At 37.3% G+C, this 19083-nt stretch overlaps 1 protein-coding gene across 1 annotated transcript; it reads right to left on the minus strand.

The window, feature by feature from the left end:
* Nucleotides 1–7663: 7663 nt before the first annotated feature.
* On the minus strand, nt 7664–19083 carry LOC145688856 (inositol monophosphatase 1-like; the record flags this gene model as incomplete). The annotated part of the gene is given in 4 exon segments (XM_081763024.1): nt 7664–7769; nt 11341–11600; nt 16380–16513; nt 18785–19083. Coding segments are annotated over 4 exon segments (566 nt in total), but the record flags the coding sequence as incomplete, so codon positions are not given.

The following is a 19083-nucleotide window of genomic DNA, read 5'->3' on the forward strand; positions in this document are numbered from 1 at the left end:
CCCCGCCCCTAGCCGCTCATATCTTAATATAGGAAATGTTTATTTTTGCATAATATATTCCTCAAGGGAAAAGGACTGAAGCCCAGAAGCCTCTCGTACGCCAGTGTTCGAACCGGATACCGAAAACCGATTCCGAGAAAATCAGTTCCGGAATAAGAAACAAAATTGAATTTATAAGGAAGTCGGTTCTGGTTGCAATACTGAAACCGATTTTTTGAAAAGAAAGATTTTTGGGTTTGTTACCCGAACCAATACTAAAATTAAAACATAACTCCAGAGAAAAGAGAAATAATGTTTGTAACATAACACCTGTGGATGGTTCCCTCGAGATATCATTTCACAGTTGCTCAAACATCATTTGCAGCTTGAAGTGAAATTTAGCAATCAATATTTGCTGATCTTGGCTTTCGGTTTCGTGAACAGAACCGACATGTAACAATTGATTTCAGTTTTGTAAGCATAATTGATACGTTCTGAAATGCATTTTGGTTTCTTTTCCGAAGTACGTCGAATTCATTACATTTATTTAGGCTCCGGAATCGGAATCTAAAACAGTTTTGGCTCCGTTACCATTAACAACCTCGGCACCACAACTTGATTGCCTTGTTAAATTGGAAACTCACTGATACTCAGGTACAAATTTAAAACGATTGTATTTTCCCACAGCATATGGAACAGTGTTTGAATAATGCAGAAAAAAAAATCTGAGCATTGGATTAGCAGGGACTTAAATCCCGATTTCACACTAACAGGGCGAATGGCCTATCACTTCCGTTGTAAGCGACACAATTGATTCTTGGAGTTCATTGCTGATTTCTCGAACATTATGTAACAAGACATCTCGGAACTACATTTTTGGGGCAATCAGCTATTATGTGGAGGATCATTCCGCTGCAAAGAATTTTACCATCAGAACAGGCAGAAGCAGAAACGCATCACGGTATTGAGAGTATAATATCACTATTGACGCAGATCTAATCTTCACTGGGGTTCGAACTACCTGTATTTCCCCCGGGAAACAGAACCACAACCTCCTGCACTCAAAGAGAGAATGTTGATCATCTAACCACGATCAAGTTTTTGTATTAAAGGCAATGTTCTATCTCTCATTTTTTCAAAGGAGTGAAACCCATCGAAATTAATTGACGAATGAAAGTACAACATAGCACAAATGACGGTGCAGTCTGTTAATAGCCATTTTTCTATTGTGGGTGTCACTTCACGGTGCTCCTCACCTTGGTTGAGAAGAAATTTGTTACAGAACTAAAGCCGTTATGGAATTTCTTACTCCACATGTACTTTGCTTTAATTAGACCGGCAATCTTTACAATATTGAATTTCCGCCGGTGAATTTTGATGTTGTGGTCTACCTACTTTACCTCAATAAACTAAATTACAGAAAAGGTTCTTCTTTGCTCTATTCGCAAGTGGGGCTGCCAATTTTTACACTTCAGCTACCACCAGCCGTTCATTCTTCATAATCCAATTTACAAGACAATCAAGCAGTGTACTAAATTTCTAACGCACTTTTAAGGTTTCCATTTCATTCAACTTGTATTTTAAAATTAAGTATTTTGTATTTTAATTTAAATGCTGAACTATCACAGAAAGAATTTTTAGGAGTGGTTTTATTTCATTGAAACAAATATTATCAATAAGCATCTACTAGCTATAAAGTATTTTATAGTTTTGGGAAAAGCCGACAACACATCATTGCACAGGAAATAAATATTATAAAGTGGCTTGTATATACATCGCTGACAGATTTTTTTCCCCTCAGAACAAAAGTTGATTTTCAGATTGAAAAAGAGATATGGTTAAGAGGAGGTACATCCACTAATAAGTTGGCATCATAAGAATTAATCACCTGAGCTCCCTCGTGGCTAAGCGGTTAGCGTACGCGCTCTTGGTGTGGGAGATCCGGGTTCGATTCCCGGCGGGAGCTCATGTGGTTCGGATTTCACATTAATCAGTAGATCCATGTCTCATATAGCCTCGCTGCTGAAAGGGACCCTAAACTCAAAATCAAATCAAATCAAATTAAATTAATCCGCTGTCATTTAAACTTACTTCACTTATTTCAGGATAGACTATGAAAGTTTGATTTGTCTGCCAATATCTAGTAAAAGAAATAATACAGAATCAGTCATCTTTTATGTTCCTGAGAGGACTAAACGTAAACAGGGAAAACAAATATAATTTTCTCGATCAAACCTTGATTCGACATAACTACACCTATTTAGAATTTAGAGCTCCTATCGATACGTTATTATTTTGTCAATAAAAATGGTTCAACTAGCTACCTCTATTCGTTTCTACTGACTCAAGACATACAATATTGATTAGTACTTGTGATTTTCTCTTTCAAGACTTAACTAATTATTTCTACGGAGTTTGGTTTATCAAAACACCTTTATACATTTACTCAGCGCCGTAACTTAGATTTCTTTCTGGAGGGCAAGCATTACTACACGTATTTGAGCCCCCTAGAAAAAGTTGTTTTTCTAATTCTTGGGCCCCGTCTTTTCATCTTTCTCTTATTCTTTATGGGCTCCTGGAGCCTATGGGCAATCCCACACAGCAAAGTCTGCGGGGCCGTTAATTACGCCGCCGGGCCCGTTCAATGAATGACAAATTAATTAAGGGGACAATAATGACAAATCTCAAAGCCATACATATAAATATTGGGGCTCCTAATAGTAGACATTTTTTAGTAAAAGGGACTCATTTTTGTTTTATTTTCCTTTTGTGTGCTGTTTTATGTAATGTAGTAAACCTGTTTAATGCTTCATTTATAATTTTATGTTCGTATCGTATATGGAGTAAGGAAATTTTGTCTTGAAGTGGCTCCTCCTCGAACGGCGAGGAGCTTCCCTTAGGGGGTGCAGTTGCCCTCCCTGCCCCCTCCCACAAGTTACGACTCTGCATTTACTCTGTTTGTTCGTATGTGTCCGTCAGGGAGATAAAATGTCTCAAGCACTACTTGACGGATTACCATCAATTTTGGCAAAGGTGTAAAAGGTCAAAGGTTGGAAACGAGTTCGTTGATAGACGGAATTCATCCACCGGAAGTGGTAGAAATTAACCATTTCCGTTTTTATAAACGTTGTTCATTATAGAGCAAAACTGTAACGAACAGAGAGAAACTGTTTCCTGCAATCAGTTAAGCGTCCCAAAAATACATTTCATTTCCATCCTTAACTCCCTACTAAACGGAAGTGACAGAAATCCACTGTAACTTCCGGTTTAAATATTGGTTTACATAGAGTGAAAAAAAGAAGAGACAACAAGAAGCAGTTTTCTTTTTAGATTTGGTTTAGCGGGTTAAGAACACGTGCCATCTTCTCTCTTTACCCTCTATTCAAATCGGAAGTAGCAGAAATCAACCATTTTCGATTTTAATATTGATCGCTAATAGAGTAAAAAAGGTAATAGACTGCGAGAAGTGGTTTTCTGTAATCAATTAAGCGTCCCAAAAGCATATTCCATCTCAAGTCTAATCTCTACTAAAACCGGAAGTAGTAGAAATTACTGTCGTTTCCGGTTTCAATATTAACTGAGAAAATATCATGCAGTAGAAACCAAATTCATTCACCTGGTGTACACGTAACACTGCCATTTGCTTACGAATAAAATAACTATAATCTCCCTGTCAAGATTTTATCCAGCGCGGCTACTTCTATTAGTTCCTACTGATTTTAGTTCTCTGTCAATCATGGATACTTATCTCCCCCAAATACCCACTTTTATTAACTCCTCTGATGCCCTACCGTCAACTCTAACTAAAGCCTTAAACGTCTTATTCTTGTATGAATTATATCTTTTCAAACATGTTTAGTTTCTCATTAGGTACAACTAATTTTTCCTTGATCTCCTCATAAATTTCAATTCGTACTTTGCGCCTAAACCTCTACCCTTTGTATAGTTGACACCTCCTGCTGTTACGACTTCATCCAACGTAGCTATGCCTATTAATCTCTATTGATTCAAGTACACATGATACTAAGAAACATTATTATCACTATTTGACAAAACTTGATCCTACGCAACTATACCCATTAGTTTCCATTGATTCAAGTATAGTATGTACGAAATTGGTTATAGTTACAGTAACGTTCTCTGTTCAGACTTGATCCGACAAAGCTATTCCTATTAGTTCTTATTGATTGAAGTTTATTTGACTTTCTTTCTGCGTTAATGCTTTCCCTGACATACACACATACCTATTGCTTTATATGATATGCTTATTTAAAGAAAGTAATTGACGCAACTTTAATACTCAAAACTAATAGCGTTCATCTACATTATATATTGCGTTTTTAGGGGTTTTCCTGGATGGTTTCAATTATTTATTCTCTGGCTTTATTCATCGGATTAAGCCCCTCACATAAAGATCGAATCACTTTATAAAAACACATAGTTTCTTTTGTAGAAAAAGTCTTTCCGAGATTTTTTGGTGGAAAATACTGGAGATTTTAACTAATCTTCTACAGATACGAACTGTGTCTGAAAGTTCCCTCGTGGCTATTAGATAATGTACGTGTGGGAGGCCCGGGTTCGATTCCCGGGGGGAATTTATGTGGTTCGGATTCCATAATAAACTGTAAGTACACGTCTCATGTAGACTCGCTGCTAAAAGGAACGCTAAACTCAAATCAAAACCAACCGAAGTGAATCTTACCTACGCACTATCTCTTTATTTCTTCAAGTTTCTTGAAAATATTTTTATACATAACACAACATCTATACAAAAATTAGTAATTCTACGCATTTGATAGTATAACAAACTATATTATACACTACAATTCAATGTGAACTTCCATATAGTGGCTTCAGAATTACAGCTACAAGATAATGCAAATTAACAGTATATACACAAAAGAAGCTAAGAACACTAAAACAGAGAAAATGGAGATGTATTACGTTTCGGATTCTAAGCATTACAGTGACAAAAATAATCTTTTATAGTTATAACAATAATCATGAAAAGGAATTAACTTCATGAAGTTCTAAATTAATTAAGGAACTCCATTTCTGGCACAAAGAAGTGGTAAAAGTTAATAGCAACAAAAAGATACATGAAAAACAACTGACCATTAAATTAACTGGGAAAAACCAAATATTCTCATTGTAGTCAATCTGGTTTTAAAATCTATAACTTAGTGATATATTTATAAGTTCTTTGTCAGCACTTGAACCGACGTAGTTAAATGCACAAACCAGAATCCGTAGATGAGACATATCCTACCTGCTTCTAGATTTCAAGACTTCTTTTACCTAACCTTGTTCCGACACTTAGTTCTCGAGCCATTACCCTTTCTTATATCATTCCGACCAATTTGCGTTTATATTCCTCAGACTTTTCTGTACAAAATGCAGTAACAGTATTATGGGAATACGCGTAATCCAACACTGTTGAGTATTTCTGCACCCATGAGTCTTATAATTATTTTCATGTTTTCATGTGAGTATTCTTTTTCCAAAGTTATGGCGTGGGAGACCCGGGTTCGATTCCCGGCGGAAGCTCATGTGGTTCGGATTCCACGTTAATCAGTAGGTCCACGTCTCATATAGCCTCGCTGCTGAACGGGACGTTAAACCCAAAATCAACTCAACTCAACTCTTCTTTTCAAAGTTAGTTTGTTGTTTTTTCGAACACCCTGTATATTAAGGCTTAATGCCCGAAAGACAGTACAAAGATAAAAGTACAAGATAGCAAAAGTGCGTATCGCTGAGGTAACTATCCAGTGTACACGAATATAATTCAAGGAAATTAAGTGTTAAGGTATCTTATTACTTCAGTCCTTGTAGTTATAGATTTAACATTGGAAACTCGGATAACCTTGAGGTAATTGCGAATACTTAATACAGTGAAAACTGCTTTAATGGGCATCTCTATAATACGCCAATTTCCTTGTACATGCACAAATATATTCTCATCACGGAAGAGTCCTCTCTTTTACGGACACTCAGATACAGATACGTTATTCTCAGTTCATATGTATCTAGCGCAAAAATACTTTCCGCAATTTGATAATAAATTTGTGAAGAAATACAGTAGACAGAAAATTCCAAAATATCTTTGTCATAAGTCAGTGACCTAATGAACCCCATACAGAACAATTCAAGGTGAACTTGAAATTGATCTTTTTTCTCTCCATAATAAATTTTCAGTATTGAGCAACGATGTACGTTCTTATTGCGTTACTTTTAGTACAATCGTTACATGATTAAGTGATTTTTACACAGGATGATATATATTTTTGAAGAACTTATTACATGTGCAATATATTTTGCAGTCCATATACCCCACTTCTTCCGCGATAAGTCTTCTTCTTTTCAGAGCACTACGTATCGTATTTCGATATTAGTTTATATTTAAGTGTTTACTGTATACTGCATGACCTGTGAGCAATCTAAAGTTGTGTTAGCTCTCTATAATGAATACCTCTCATTTAAAGACTAACTTATTTTCTCCAAATACGGATGAACCGTATCCAACGCAGAAGTAGCTCTACCTCATCTTAAACTACACTCATTCCTCGTCTTAACGGATAATAAGGAGAGAAAGGTCAGTCGGAAATGAAAAATGAAATGAAATCTTTAAGTTTTACGTCCCACGATTATGCTGGTTAGGCTACAGGAGACGATGATGATGAGAGGTGAATGAAATGGTAGAATGAAGAAAGTGGGAGAACCCCGAGAAAACCCACGAGAACGGTGTTTCTCCACCACAAAGTCCACACGGCGCGAGCTGGGATCGAACCAGGGACCCCATGCACCGGAGGTGAACGCTCTACCACTGAGCCACCGCGCTCCCGAAAGGTTGGTCGGATATTATTTACTGTCCGTAAGTTCAGACACAAAGTCTGTCGTGGCTAATATCCGCAATTGCATTACGAAAGAAAGATGAATACAGTAGAGTTCCTAAAACTAGGCACTCGATAAACCGGCACTCCGGATAACTCGGCCACACCCTAGCAGGGCGGAAAAAAACCCGCGCGCAGACCCGTTCAAGGTCATTACCCGCTTTCGTGTGTTCCTTCTTCCTGCATTCTTTTTTCTCTCCTCCCACTCCTCCACCACATGTTTGGCGCTAGCGAGCGCTCAGCCGTTCAGTCTACCTGCAACCTTGGCCATGGTTAGTCGATTTCTTAACAGAGTGCCTTCATAAAATACATACTTTTCCTTTGTTTAAGGGTATTTGGGCAGTTTATTCTCTGTTGTATTCTCAAGCAACCAATACATAGAAGTATAGTACTGTATTTTCTGAGGAAACACTCGTACTTATTTTCTTTTAACCCCATTTCCGATAACCTGGAATTTTCACAAACTCGGCCACCCTTCGGTCCACATTAGGCCAAGTTTTTGGGACTCTATTGTAAGACAACATTGTATTTCTAATCAAGCACACTATGCAATCTAACAGTGTAAAATACCTGCACATTGTAAATATACACTATAATACAGTAACTTCATTTTTAGTTTAAAATTAGGACTTTCAAACTGAATCGACTGCTCCAGACTTCATTCGAGGAATGAGTGTATTTATTTTCACGTGATACTAATATACATTACACTATCTACAAAATAATCTACCAAATATTACTCAAAACATCCTTTTGGTGTTCTGCTATTAAATGCATAATTGGATTATACATACCCATGAACTCGACTACTCAAATTCGAGAGATTCTCGAGGACAACTTTTGCCTTCTCTGGATCTCGACTTGTCCCCAACTCGTAACATATTAAAGCTTTATTCAGGTCTGAAATATAAAAGAAATATAGAATAATTTTGCTTAGTCACAGAACGACAGTTAATGAATCAATATCATTAATTAAATTGTACCATGAATTATGAAAAACGACTGAAAGCTCTAAAATCGTGGGAGTAGAGAAGATTGGAGAGAATTAGCTGGGTCCAGCAGAAAAACGAATGAGTGTGTGTTAGAAATGGTGGGGGAGAAAAGAACAGTTTTACATATTATTAAGAAGAGGAAGAGAAACTGGATGGGTCATTGGCTAGGAAGGAACTGTATCATGAGGGACGTGCTAGATGGTATGGTGGCAGGAAAGAGAGGGAGGGGCCTATGAGACTATAGTTAATGGACGATATCAAAACAGAAAAATCATACGTGAAGATGATGAGGTTAGCGGAAAACCGTGGAGCATGGAAGCTTCTCAGCAAGTGACCTACCAATAACGGCAAAATACTTTTGATTATGTTTATTTGGGCTTTTTTTTTTTTTTTTAATTTTTTTAAACACGATAAGAGATCAAGTCCTAATCTATGTTTGTGCATTCGGAGGAAGCGACAAGTACACGAATCAAATTTCGGGGTATGGGTCAAACACATTATGAAAAACTGCAGTTTAATTTCTTGTTTACTAAAACTTCAATCGATGAGGTGTGGGGTTTCGATAATCCCAAATTTATCTTTGGCGTTTCTGGAAACAGAGATATCAAATTCACGTCACTATCACTGTGAGCATTCTGCCAGCACTGAAGGTCAATTGGTGTGAACTAAGAAGATTCCAAGCACTTCGGTACTTTGGTAATCGGACTAATTTTAATCCTTTTAGTATTGATGTCCATTCCAATGGACATATATTTTATTCTGTTATTTCTTATGCTTATAAGGAAATGTTTGAGTTGAGAACATCTGGTACATTAGATAGATACTAGATGTTGCTATTAATTGGATAACTTGCCTCTTGACGACACTACAGTGGACTACTAAGAGTCTTGAAATGAAGTAGAATGGCTACCATGAAATGAAATGAAATGAAATCTTCGAGTTTTACGTTCCACGGTTATGCCGGTTAGGCTAAAGGAGGCGGTGATGATGAGTAATGAATAAAGTGGGGGGAAACGGAAGAACCCCGAGAAAACCCACGCACACGGTGTTTGTCCACCACAAAGTTCACTTGGCGGGGGCTGGGATCGAACCCGGGACCCCAAGCACCAGAGGTGAACGCTCTACCACTGAGCCACCGCGGCCCCTGGCTACCATGAAAGAACATGAGAAAGATGAATTGACGTTTTCTTTATTTCTTGTGTTCTTTATAGAAATTACGAAATCACGTGGATTGTTTTACATGATGAAATAATCAAACATCACCATCCACTAAAAGATTGCTTCAAATAATACTATAGTATGTCATGGTTATCTGTTGAAAACCTTTATCTATTGTAATAGACAGACAGACTCAATTGTTAGGAAGTAGTCTTAAAAAACATCGGTAACTACGTAATGGGTCTGTACCACATGAAATAAGGTTGGACAATGTTACTATGTAGTTCGGGTCTGTGATTCGATTATGTTGTGTTTCTGTTTATTAGTTACGAAGTGGATAGTCAGGCGATTTTCTCTCCGATATTTCGAGTGTGACCCTCGACCCTCATCCGCAGGGACACTCAAATATCGGAGGAAAAATCGCCTGAGTATCTGAAGTGTTTGTTCCTGCTTTCACTCCATAAATCTTGTTCAGTTAACAAGTTCCCTTCCTCCTTTTTACTTGTTATCTTCCTTTCAATTCCTATTGACGACAACAGTAAATCTCTGAAATACTGAAAGTGTTTTCCCATATGTAAACGATCAGAAAGGAAGTATGCTGAAATTAAATCACACTTATTGTAAAATTGTTCATCAGCGCGAAGATAAACATATTTGGAAGATATATTAATATCAGAAGAAAGCAACCGATTTTAAACTTAGTTTTACACACTAAATTCTCTGTAGGTGCGAATTCAATAATATGCAGAGAATGAAAAAGTGACTGACTGGAGCAGGACTCGAACCCGAGATCTCCGGCATACCATGCCGATGTGTTAACCACTATGCTACCCAGTCTAAGTGGTCTGAATGGATACAGCACCGACTACAGGAGTGAGAGAGTGTTTGGCTGTTCTGGGAAGCGAACTGTGGTCTAGATGTTAACGCATCAGCACGGTATACCAGAGATCCTGGGTTCGAGTCACAGTCCAGTCAATCACTTTTTCACTCTTTGTATGTTATATTTAGAAGATATTTATCCAACTTTCGCTGCGCACTGATACTTCAGATGATTTTCATTAGTGACTGGAACAGGAATACCGCGGTGGCTCAGTGGTAGAGCGTTCACATCTGGTGCTTGAGGTCTCGGGTTCTATCCCAGTTCCCGCCAAGTGAACTTTGTGGTGGACAAACACCGTGTGCGTGGGTTTCCTCGGGGTTCTCCCGTTTCCTCCCACTTCCTTCATTCCACCATTTCATTCATTACTCCTCATCACCGCCTCCTTTAGCCTCACCGGCATAACCGTGGGACGTAAAACTCAAAGATTTCATTTCATTTCAAGATTTTGGAACAGAAATATCGCAGAAAATGAATTATTGGTCAAAAACTAGTAAAAACTAGTTGTAACTATGAATCCTTTCGCTAAAACTCTTCATCAAATAGGAAGTGAGGAAATAGAGAGAGAGAAAGAGAGAGAAAGACAAGAACAAGTAGCAGTATCACGTGTACACCACGTGAAGGAGTTTGGTTTATATGGTGTGATACTTTGTCAATTAATATTGAAACCGGGAGTAGTCGTAAATTTCTACCACTTTTCGCTTTAGCAGAGAGACTAGAGTGGAGATGGAAAATATCTATAGAGTAAAACTCAAAGATTTCATTTCATTTCGTTTTTGGAGAAAACCTTCATTTCACCATTTTTGCTCTATAGTGAGGCCACGATGGCTCAGTGGTAGAGCGTTCACCTATGGAGCTTGGGGTCCCGGGTTCGATCCCAGCCCCCGCCAAGTGAACCTTGTGTTGGACAAACACCGTGTGCGTGGGTTTTCTCGGGGTTCTTCCGTTTCCCCCCACTTTATTCATTACTCATCATCACCGTCTCCTTTAGCCTAGCCGGCATACCCGTGAGATGTAAAACTCAAAGATTTCATTTTATTTCACTTTTTGCTCTACAGTGATCAATATAAAAACTGAAAAATGGTTGATTTCCATCGCTTTCGGTTTGAATATCGACTCCATCACTGAATTTAATTCTTAATTTTTGACCATCTAGACCATGATCAAATTTGGTAACTCTTTGGGATCTTTGTCTCTTGGACGGACACGCGGACAGCGTAAATATACGAAGAACTATTGATAAGCCAAGGTTCTTAAAACTGAAAGGAAAAAAAAAAAAGAAAGAAAGAAAAAAAAAACTTAGGAGCGTCCAGCTGGGTACTTCGTAAAGTTACACCTCACTTTCCTACAACACAGCTCAAATAAAGCAAGTGCTATATTGTCGAAAATTCCCTATTTCTTTCGGCTGGCAGAGTATGCATTAAAATTACTGAAACAAAATTACCTTCTTGACTCGATGCATTTATCCTATTTCCATTTAAAAAGGCCCCTTGTCCCTTCCGAGCAGTGAAAAGTTGTTCCAACACTGGGTTATATATAATTCCGATTTCAGGAATTTTTTCAACATATAATGCAATCGAAATACAGACATGTGGAAAACCATGCACAAAATTCATTGTTCCGTCTACAGGATCAATGATCCACGTAGGTGCTTCTGTTAAAAGACACTTCTCGCCCGCTGCAACTGACTCTTCTCCAATAAATCTGGAAAAAAGATTGTTTCAAGAATAATATCACGCTGAATAATGAACAAGACATACATCCAACAATTTAAACAATTTCTATATTATTATTAGTATTTAACGAGAGAAAAATCAAAGATGAGACTTATACCAAATGACAGATCTCATAACATCAGTGAGCACAAATCCTCATTCGTAGTCTTCCAGAAAAAACTTCTACGATAACCATCAATATCTATTAGGATAAAACTACTGACGTACAATACCGATACATAGTATGGTTAGTCAAATATAGTCAACATTATAATTCAGTTTTAAATTTTAAGTTTTGTTTAATACAGTATAACCGCGTTTATCCGGACTAACTGGAACCAAAGGCAATCCGGAAAATCGAAAATCCGGATAATTTGGATAATAGGCTAAACAAATCCTTAAATAAGCAGAATTACCGTTCACTATGATAACTTTTCACATCATTTCTTAACAAAGAACTGATCCACTTCTCTCTCGTTATTTTTTATTTTTATTTATTTATTTATTTTTGTTAAACTCGACAAAAAGCATTTTATGCACAGTATTACCATAATTTATTGTACAGTCTATGCAGGAACTGTACATTTAATCAAAATAAAATTAACTGTTTGGCGTACTATAGTTACATTCTTGCTGTCATAGTTAAAATTATTATCTATGTGAATATTAAATTTTAAAAAATGTCTACAAATCTGATCCGGATAAACGAGGTTGTACTGTACTATCAAGATAAGGCATATACAAATCAATAGATGACATCGAGCTAAACAAAACTACGTGCTTGATGGAACATTCTTATGCGTAGTTTTCTAAATAATAATAAAAAAAAAACTTTTATGGCAGTGAAAAGTACATCGTTCACTGCCAATCTGATGCCAGTTTTTTTGATGGAATAAATTATTTATTTATTTAATTATACATTGTATATGGAAAACATTTTGTTACGTAGCAGATTATCAGTACCATTGCTGTTTAATTTCTCCTAACAGTAACGCTCATACTACTTAGGAGCCATTCCAATAAGTAAAAGTATTTAAGGATTGATAATGTAATTGCATACTCTTATAATGTTACCAGATATCTGAACTTGGTCCGAACAATATGTAAATGAACGAATACTTTTAAAAAAGGAAGAAAAACCAGAGAGAGATCCCTGGTTTTCTAAGCTGAAGTCCTGTACCTCTCAATTCAAGTTTCCAATTGCCTCACGATGCTAAACCAACACTGGCGGTACTGATAGCTCAGTGGTATAGGGTTCACCTTTGATATGTGGCGTCCCTGGTTTGATCGCAACTAACGCGAAATGGGCTTTGTAGTGGACAAACACCGTGTTCGAAGGTTTTCTCGGGGTTCTCCCGTTTCCTCCCACTTCATTCATTCCACCTTGTATTCATTTCTCATCATCACCGTCTCCTTTAGCCTAGCCGGTATAGCCGTGACACTAAAAACTGAAAGATTTCATTTTATTTCATTTTTGCTAAATCAACACTGAAAACTATTGTTCCTACAACCAAGACTGAACCCGAGACAATGAGATCTAACCACTTAGCTTCACGAACTTAATAAATTATTATTATTATTAATTTATGGAACAGAAGTACGCAAATCCTCCTTTAGAATTTTATTTTCGTTTAAGATATTTTAAAGTAATTTTTAGATTTTGGAAGAAAATTTCATTGAAACCTCGGCAATCCAATAATTAAAGTTGTCTATGCTGATTGTCATACGAGATCTTATTTGGCTTACGTATTTAGTTATTAATGTACTTCATATTTATCTCTTTTTTATTTATTTATTTTTTAAATCTTCAATTTACTCGATGTTTTAAAAGATAACATGAAATTGCAAAGAATAGCTGCAAGATGAGTATATATATATATATATATTTTTTTTTTTTTTTTTTTTTTTTTTTTTTATGGCAGCGATCGTACAAGTTGCACTTGTATAATGGAGATTTTCCATTTACATATAAGATTGTTTATAGTTTAAGAGCCCTTAATTCGCTTCCAATTCTTAAATACAGACCCAAAATTTAACGTACGATCCGAATCCATATTCTTAGGAATCGAACTTCGATCTCCCGCGCGAAACAAAAGGAAATAATAGTAACAATAATCAAACATTACATAGACAGTTATAGACAGAAAGGAACTATAAAGAAGAATTCCAATTTCAATATTGCCAGTTATTTCAAATGTTATGGATTACCTATCCTGCGTTATTATGAAGTTTCCAGCATTATATTTCTCAAAATATGTTAACTTAAACGTTCTGCTTCATACAATCAGTTGTATTTGGATATTAACTATTACTTAATGATAAACAGGATCGCAATATGCTGCAAACTTAAGAGAGGATGGAAAATTCAACAAATTGAGAGAATCAGAACGTACGCTCTATTTCTTTTGATTATTATGCGATATAATATTAGGGAAACGGAAAACTCAAACAAAGCTATGAAGCTATGACAATTATGAGAATTCTTTTATTTTGTCCTGTTAATGTTCTAGTGTGCTGTGATTGGAAAGTTTTAAAAGCGAAACACAATCGGTGAACCGAATTCAGAAGTTCCCGGCGTGCAAAGCTGTAGAATTCATCCAATATTGCCGAGTCGCGTCTGTCCCTGGCCGGGCTCGGCTACCAAATGTAGCGATCACATCATTATTCTTTAGATAATGGGCTACTTTCCCACCGAATTTAATTCAGATCCGGCAAGTAGTCACCGAGAACTAAAGTACCACATACAAGTCGATCCGAGCCTATCCCTGGTCGAGCTCGGTCACCAAATAGGTAATTTTATTCCTTAGACAATGGACTACTTGTATACAAAATTTGGTTTAGAACCGACTAGTAGTTAGCGAGAAATAAAGTACAACATATGTCTGGAGTGAAAGTATGCTTACGCCATCAATGCTTAGTGGTAACGGATAGGTTAGCCCGGCAGTGTGGAAGGTTTTGATTTGATTTGATTTGGAGTTTAGAGCCCCGTTCAGGCTAATATGAGACGTGGACTTACAGTTAACGTGGAATCCAAACCACATGAGCTCCCGCCGGGAATAGAATCCGGATCTCCCACAAAGATGCGTACGCTAACCTCTTGGAAGAAAAGAATATGTTGTCAGTGAAGCTTCACACCCCGTTGAGTAAAAATGTGTGACCGGATCTTCGCTGATTTGTGACACTACGAAAATGGAGGAAAAATTCGAAAAGTGTGTGTGTGAATTAAAACGAAGAAAGCGGTATCCGACACATATGAATAATTAAAAGCAGCTTTCGGAGCAGCATAAGCAGATCAAATGTGTTCGTGTGGCACAATAAGTTTAAGGATGGTCGAGAGAAAGCTGAAACCAATACTTAGTCCAATCGTTCATCCACATCAATGGCGGGTGAAAACATTCTCAGAGTTCGGGAGTTAGTGCAAACTGACCGTCAGCCTAGACAACTGTAACTGAAACATTGCAGCTGTGTTGTATGTCTTCCACATTTATTCCGAGACTGCTGACTGACGAACAGAAAGAGAATGCCTTGAAATGTCTCAAGAGCTCTTAAATCAGGCTGAAAATGCCCAAGTTTCTTGATAGTCCCAAGTGATGAGTCATATATATGGGTATGACCCAGAAAATAAAATATAATTTTGAAAGTGACCCAGATTCACTGTGACCGAAAACCACAAGGTATTTGTTCGATTCTATAGTACTGTCCAGCATTTTACACTCCACGGGGGAATACAAATTTGTTTTCAACTCGTGTTGACTTTAAAATGTACGAGTAGTACTGGAATCGAATCCAGATGTCCAGCTAATCGTGGTGGTGTTCCACGAATTACGCAACTCAGTCTGCTACCTGGCCAATCATACACTTTTATTACTCCTTACACAGAAGCGATCTGGATATTGTAAATGTGCGTCCGGTCAGCAAGTAGACTGGGTTGCGTAGTGTAAAGAGCATCAGTACTGTTAGCTGCACACCTAGATTCAATTACTGGTTCGCTTGTATATTTTTGACTCTGAGTTCCCTTGAATTCTAGCTGTAGAGAATATGGTGTAAGAAAAAAAAAAATTGGTTTCTTTTTTCTTTCCTTCACCATATAATACTAAATACAGTGTGTTTGAAAAAGAACTCCCTAGTTTTAATGTGTCCTAGAATCTGTACAAAATGACATACACTATTCTAGTTTGTGGTGTTTGATTCATCAACTCTCCAAGTTTGGCTCCCCTGCAGTTGGTAGGTCTGCTTGACCTTGAGACGGCACCAGTGCTTTTTTCTCTCTCTGTTTCCTCATTTCAGTCCAGGCAAGCGTGCAGTGCAGAACAATTCAGCAACAATGTGTACTCCGCAACAGAAAGCGCAGTGTGTTATTTGGCTTGTGAAAACAACTGAGTCAGTTATAACAGTGCAACGTAATTTTAGACGTCAGTATGGTGGTGAACCACCTACAGCAAAAACTATCCGTCATTGGCTAAAGTCTTTCAAGGAAAGAAGTCTTTCAAGTGGAATATCGTCTCGACGTGTGCAGGGCCACAAATGGATCCCACGTTTAAATCTACAACATTAAACAAAACTTGAAGGAGTTCTCTTTCATGATATGTACTCATTGATGTAAGTTTTCATTCATTTCTCAATTAAATTTATACTTAAAACTAGGGAGTTTAGGCCTATGTAATGTATGAAACTTCACCCCAAAATTACCCACATATTTTAAATAATTTTACATATCTAAATAATCCAATTATCTATTACAAATTTCTTTACTTTAGTGTTTACTCACCTGTGGTCTGGAAATTCGGATTTAATGCCTGATATCAACATTTGTTCAACTTGTTGATCTGTTTCTGTTACTAGATCCACTTCGCATGACTTCGTTTCAACAGTCTTAGTTGAATATATCCTTTCACGAATTAGCTGGAAAATGAATAAAATAACAATTACTTCCAATGTGGAGAAATATTAGTTATTATATGTACGCAGTCTGGTCAAAGGTCCATCTCAAAGTTACCATACCATAAAAATGAAAGAAGTACGAAAGAAAGAAATGTGTAATGCAATATATATATAAGAGTAAGTCAAAATGTCGTCCCTTTGCCTGAACACAAGCTCATAAACGACATCAACGGAAGAATGCACCACATTCATGTCTACATCAGCCACTGATTTCACTAGCAGACTTCAAGCACACACCTTCTCTTCCAAATAGGACCGACCTTGTAGTCACGAGGATTTAAATGAAATATTTCAGTTTAATGACCCATGACTTTGCCCTCTCAACTAAAGGAGACGATGATTACAGCAAGTAAATGATGACGGAAGAATTGGTGGAATGAAAAGTGGGAGAAAACGGGAATACCCCGAGAAAACCCCACAGACACGATGTTGTCCAATACGAACTTACTTGGCCGGGGATAGAGCCAGCAACTTCACGCACCGGAGGTAAGCGCTCTACCACTGAGCCACCGAGCTCCCACGAGGATTTAAGCCTGGACTGAGCGAGAACCATTCTTCGGCGATGATGAACACAATTTTTTGCGACGAAAGCAATCCTGCGTAGTCTTTGCCTCGTGATCTGCTGCTAAGTCCTGTTGGAATATCCAAGGGTTATTTTTGAACTTAGTAGTACCAAGGGGTTTCACCACCTTGTCGAGAATGTCCTCCTGGTACACTTTGACCCCCGTTTTCACACCTTTCTGACAAAAATGGACGTCAGTGGGACCCAGAGACAACATATCCAGCCAAACTAACAGTGATACAGGGCCTCGCTGGACGCGGGGAACTTATTCATGCTTTAGATGTCCTCTGAAGTTTCTGCAATAAAGATGATATGAATATGAATATGAATATGAATATTCACATGCTGCAGCACTGGGTGTAGCATACACCCTAACATTCTGTCTGTTGAGATGTCCTTCAACTGCAAAAAAATTATCATTTGTGAACAACATTTATCGATATTTATTACCCGCGTACTGCTGCACGAGTAACTTGGATCTCTGACGTTGCATTCTCATCAAGAACTGATTTAACCAGCGGCCTGTCCTTCTGCGAAGACATGCAGCCCTAGGCCTTCATTGATCACTATTTTCATTTATAATCGCGACATGTTCATTTATGAGTCTGTTTATGAGTCAATTACAATTTATTTTTTATATCGATTTACTGTACGGTTAAAGATATTTATAGAATTTACAGAAAATACTTTTAATAATATTCTAAGACACCAGTGTTTAAATAATCAAGTAGGCTACGTTCTGTTCTTATCTGTGAGGTGTATCTACATAATTACAAATACATTAATCAAAGTTTAATCTGTTAAACACGTATTCGTCGATAAGTTGGCCATTAACCACAGTATACAAAATGAGATGAAGTACCTGAAGGCAGTATGCTAATTCATCACGCGCAAGCATACAAATGTCAGAAAGTTAGCACATTCATATATTTGTAAAATTTTTGTAAGTAATGGGTCATGTTATATTATAACACCAATGTGTAAGCAACGAAGACATATCGGGATATTACCTATAACATCCATTAATAACCTAAAAGTACATAATCCAAGGTAAGTGTTTTTTTTTTTTTTTTTTTAGGTCATTATAGTGTTTTGCGCTATCCATGATTATTTCTACACCCACTGTCCTTGATGCATTCCCAACACGGATCCCTCTGCTGGGCTCCTGCCCTAGTGGTAACTTAGACCGAGTTGGTTAGTGGTTTTTGCACTACTCATTAATAACTAAAACGGATTAACTGCCGCAGATGGCAGCCCCGAAATACAACAATTTTATTTCCATTTTCTCCCTTATTAATCACCCAACAGTAATAACCTTTCTAACGTTTGTCATTCTCATTAACACATTTAGTCTGATTCTGTTCATTTCTCCGCACATTTTGCATTTCGGGGCCGCCATCTGCGGCAGTTAATCTATTATTTCGAATGGTGTGCCTGAACTTGACCTGTACAGTTGCACAAGTTTTTGTCTCATAAGTACACTGATGCCTTTCTAAAGTAAATCTGCACCGAGGAATGTACGTTCACACCCTTAAAAACGATTGTAAAGATCCCTATAGTAAATCTGCACCTTAGTGTTAAAATAAGTGAGATAGGTTCCCTGGCTAGATTACCCTTGCACCTAAAACAGGCTACAGTTTTTACATTCCCTTTTTATGCAGAGAACATACCTTGCCGGCATCCTTCGTAAGCTTGAGCACAAAGTCAAAGTACTTGTCAAGATTATGAGGAGGCATTTTTAATGATATGTGCACTCACTGATCTACTATTTTCTATTATGCAATAGAAGTTTAACTTGCATTAAAGTATTACTACTTTTCTTAATTTTTTGCCTGCATCGCTCCGTGCCGTACCTTGTAATTTCTCACCGTTAATCAATTTCAGGTGATATTCGATACCAGTAAAATAACATCGGAAATATCGGCCTAATTGTTTGTACTAAAGTATGTAGCTCATTGGTTTTTCCCAC

Source organism: Thermobia domestica, chromosome 7 (genome assembly GCF_964235325.1).
Source record: "Thermobia domestica chromosome 7, izTheDome1.hap1.1, whole genome shotgun sequence".
Classification (NCBI taxonomy): domain Eukaryota; kingdom Metazoa; phylum Arthropoda; class Insecta; order Zygentoma; family Lepismatidae; genus Thermobia; species Thermobia domestica.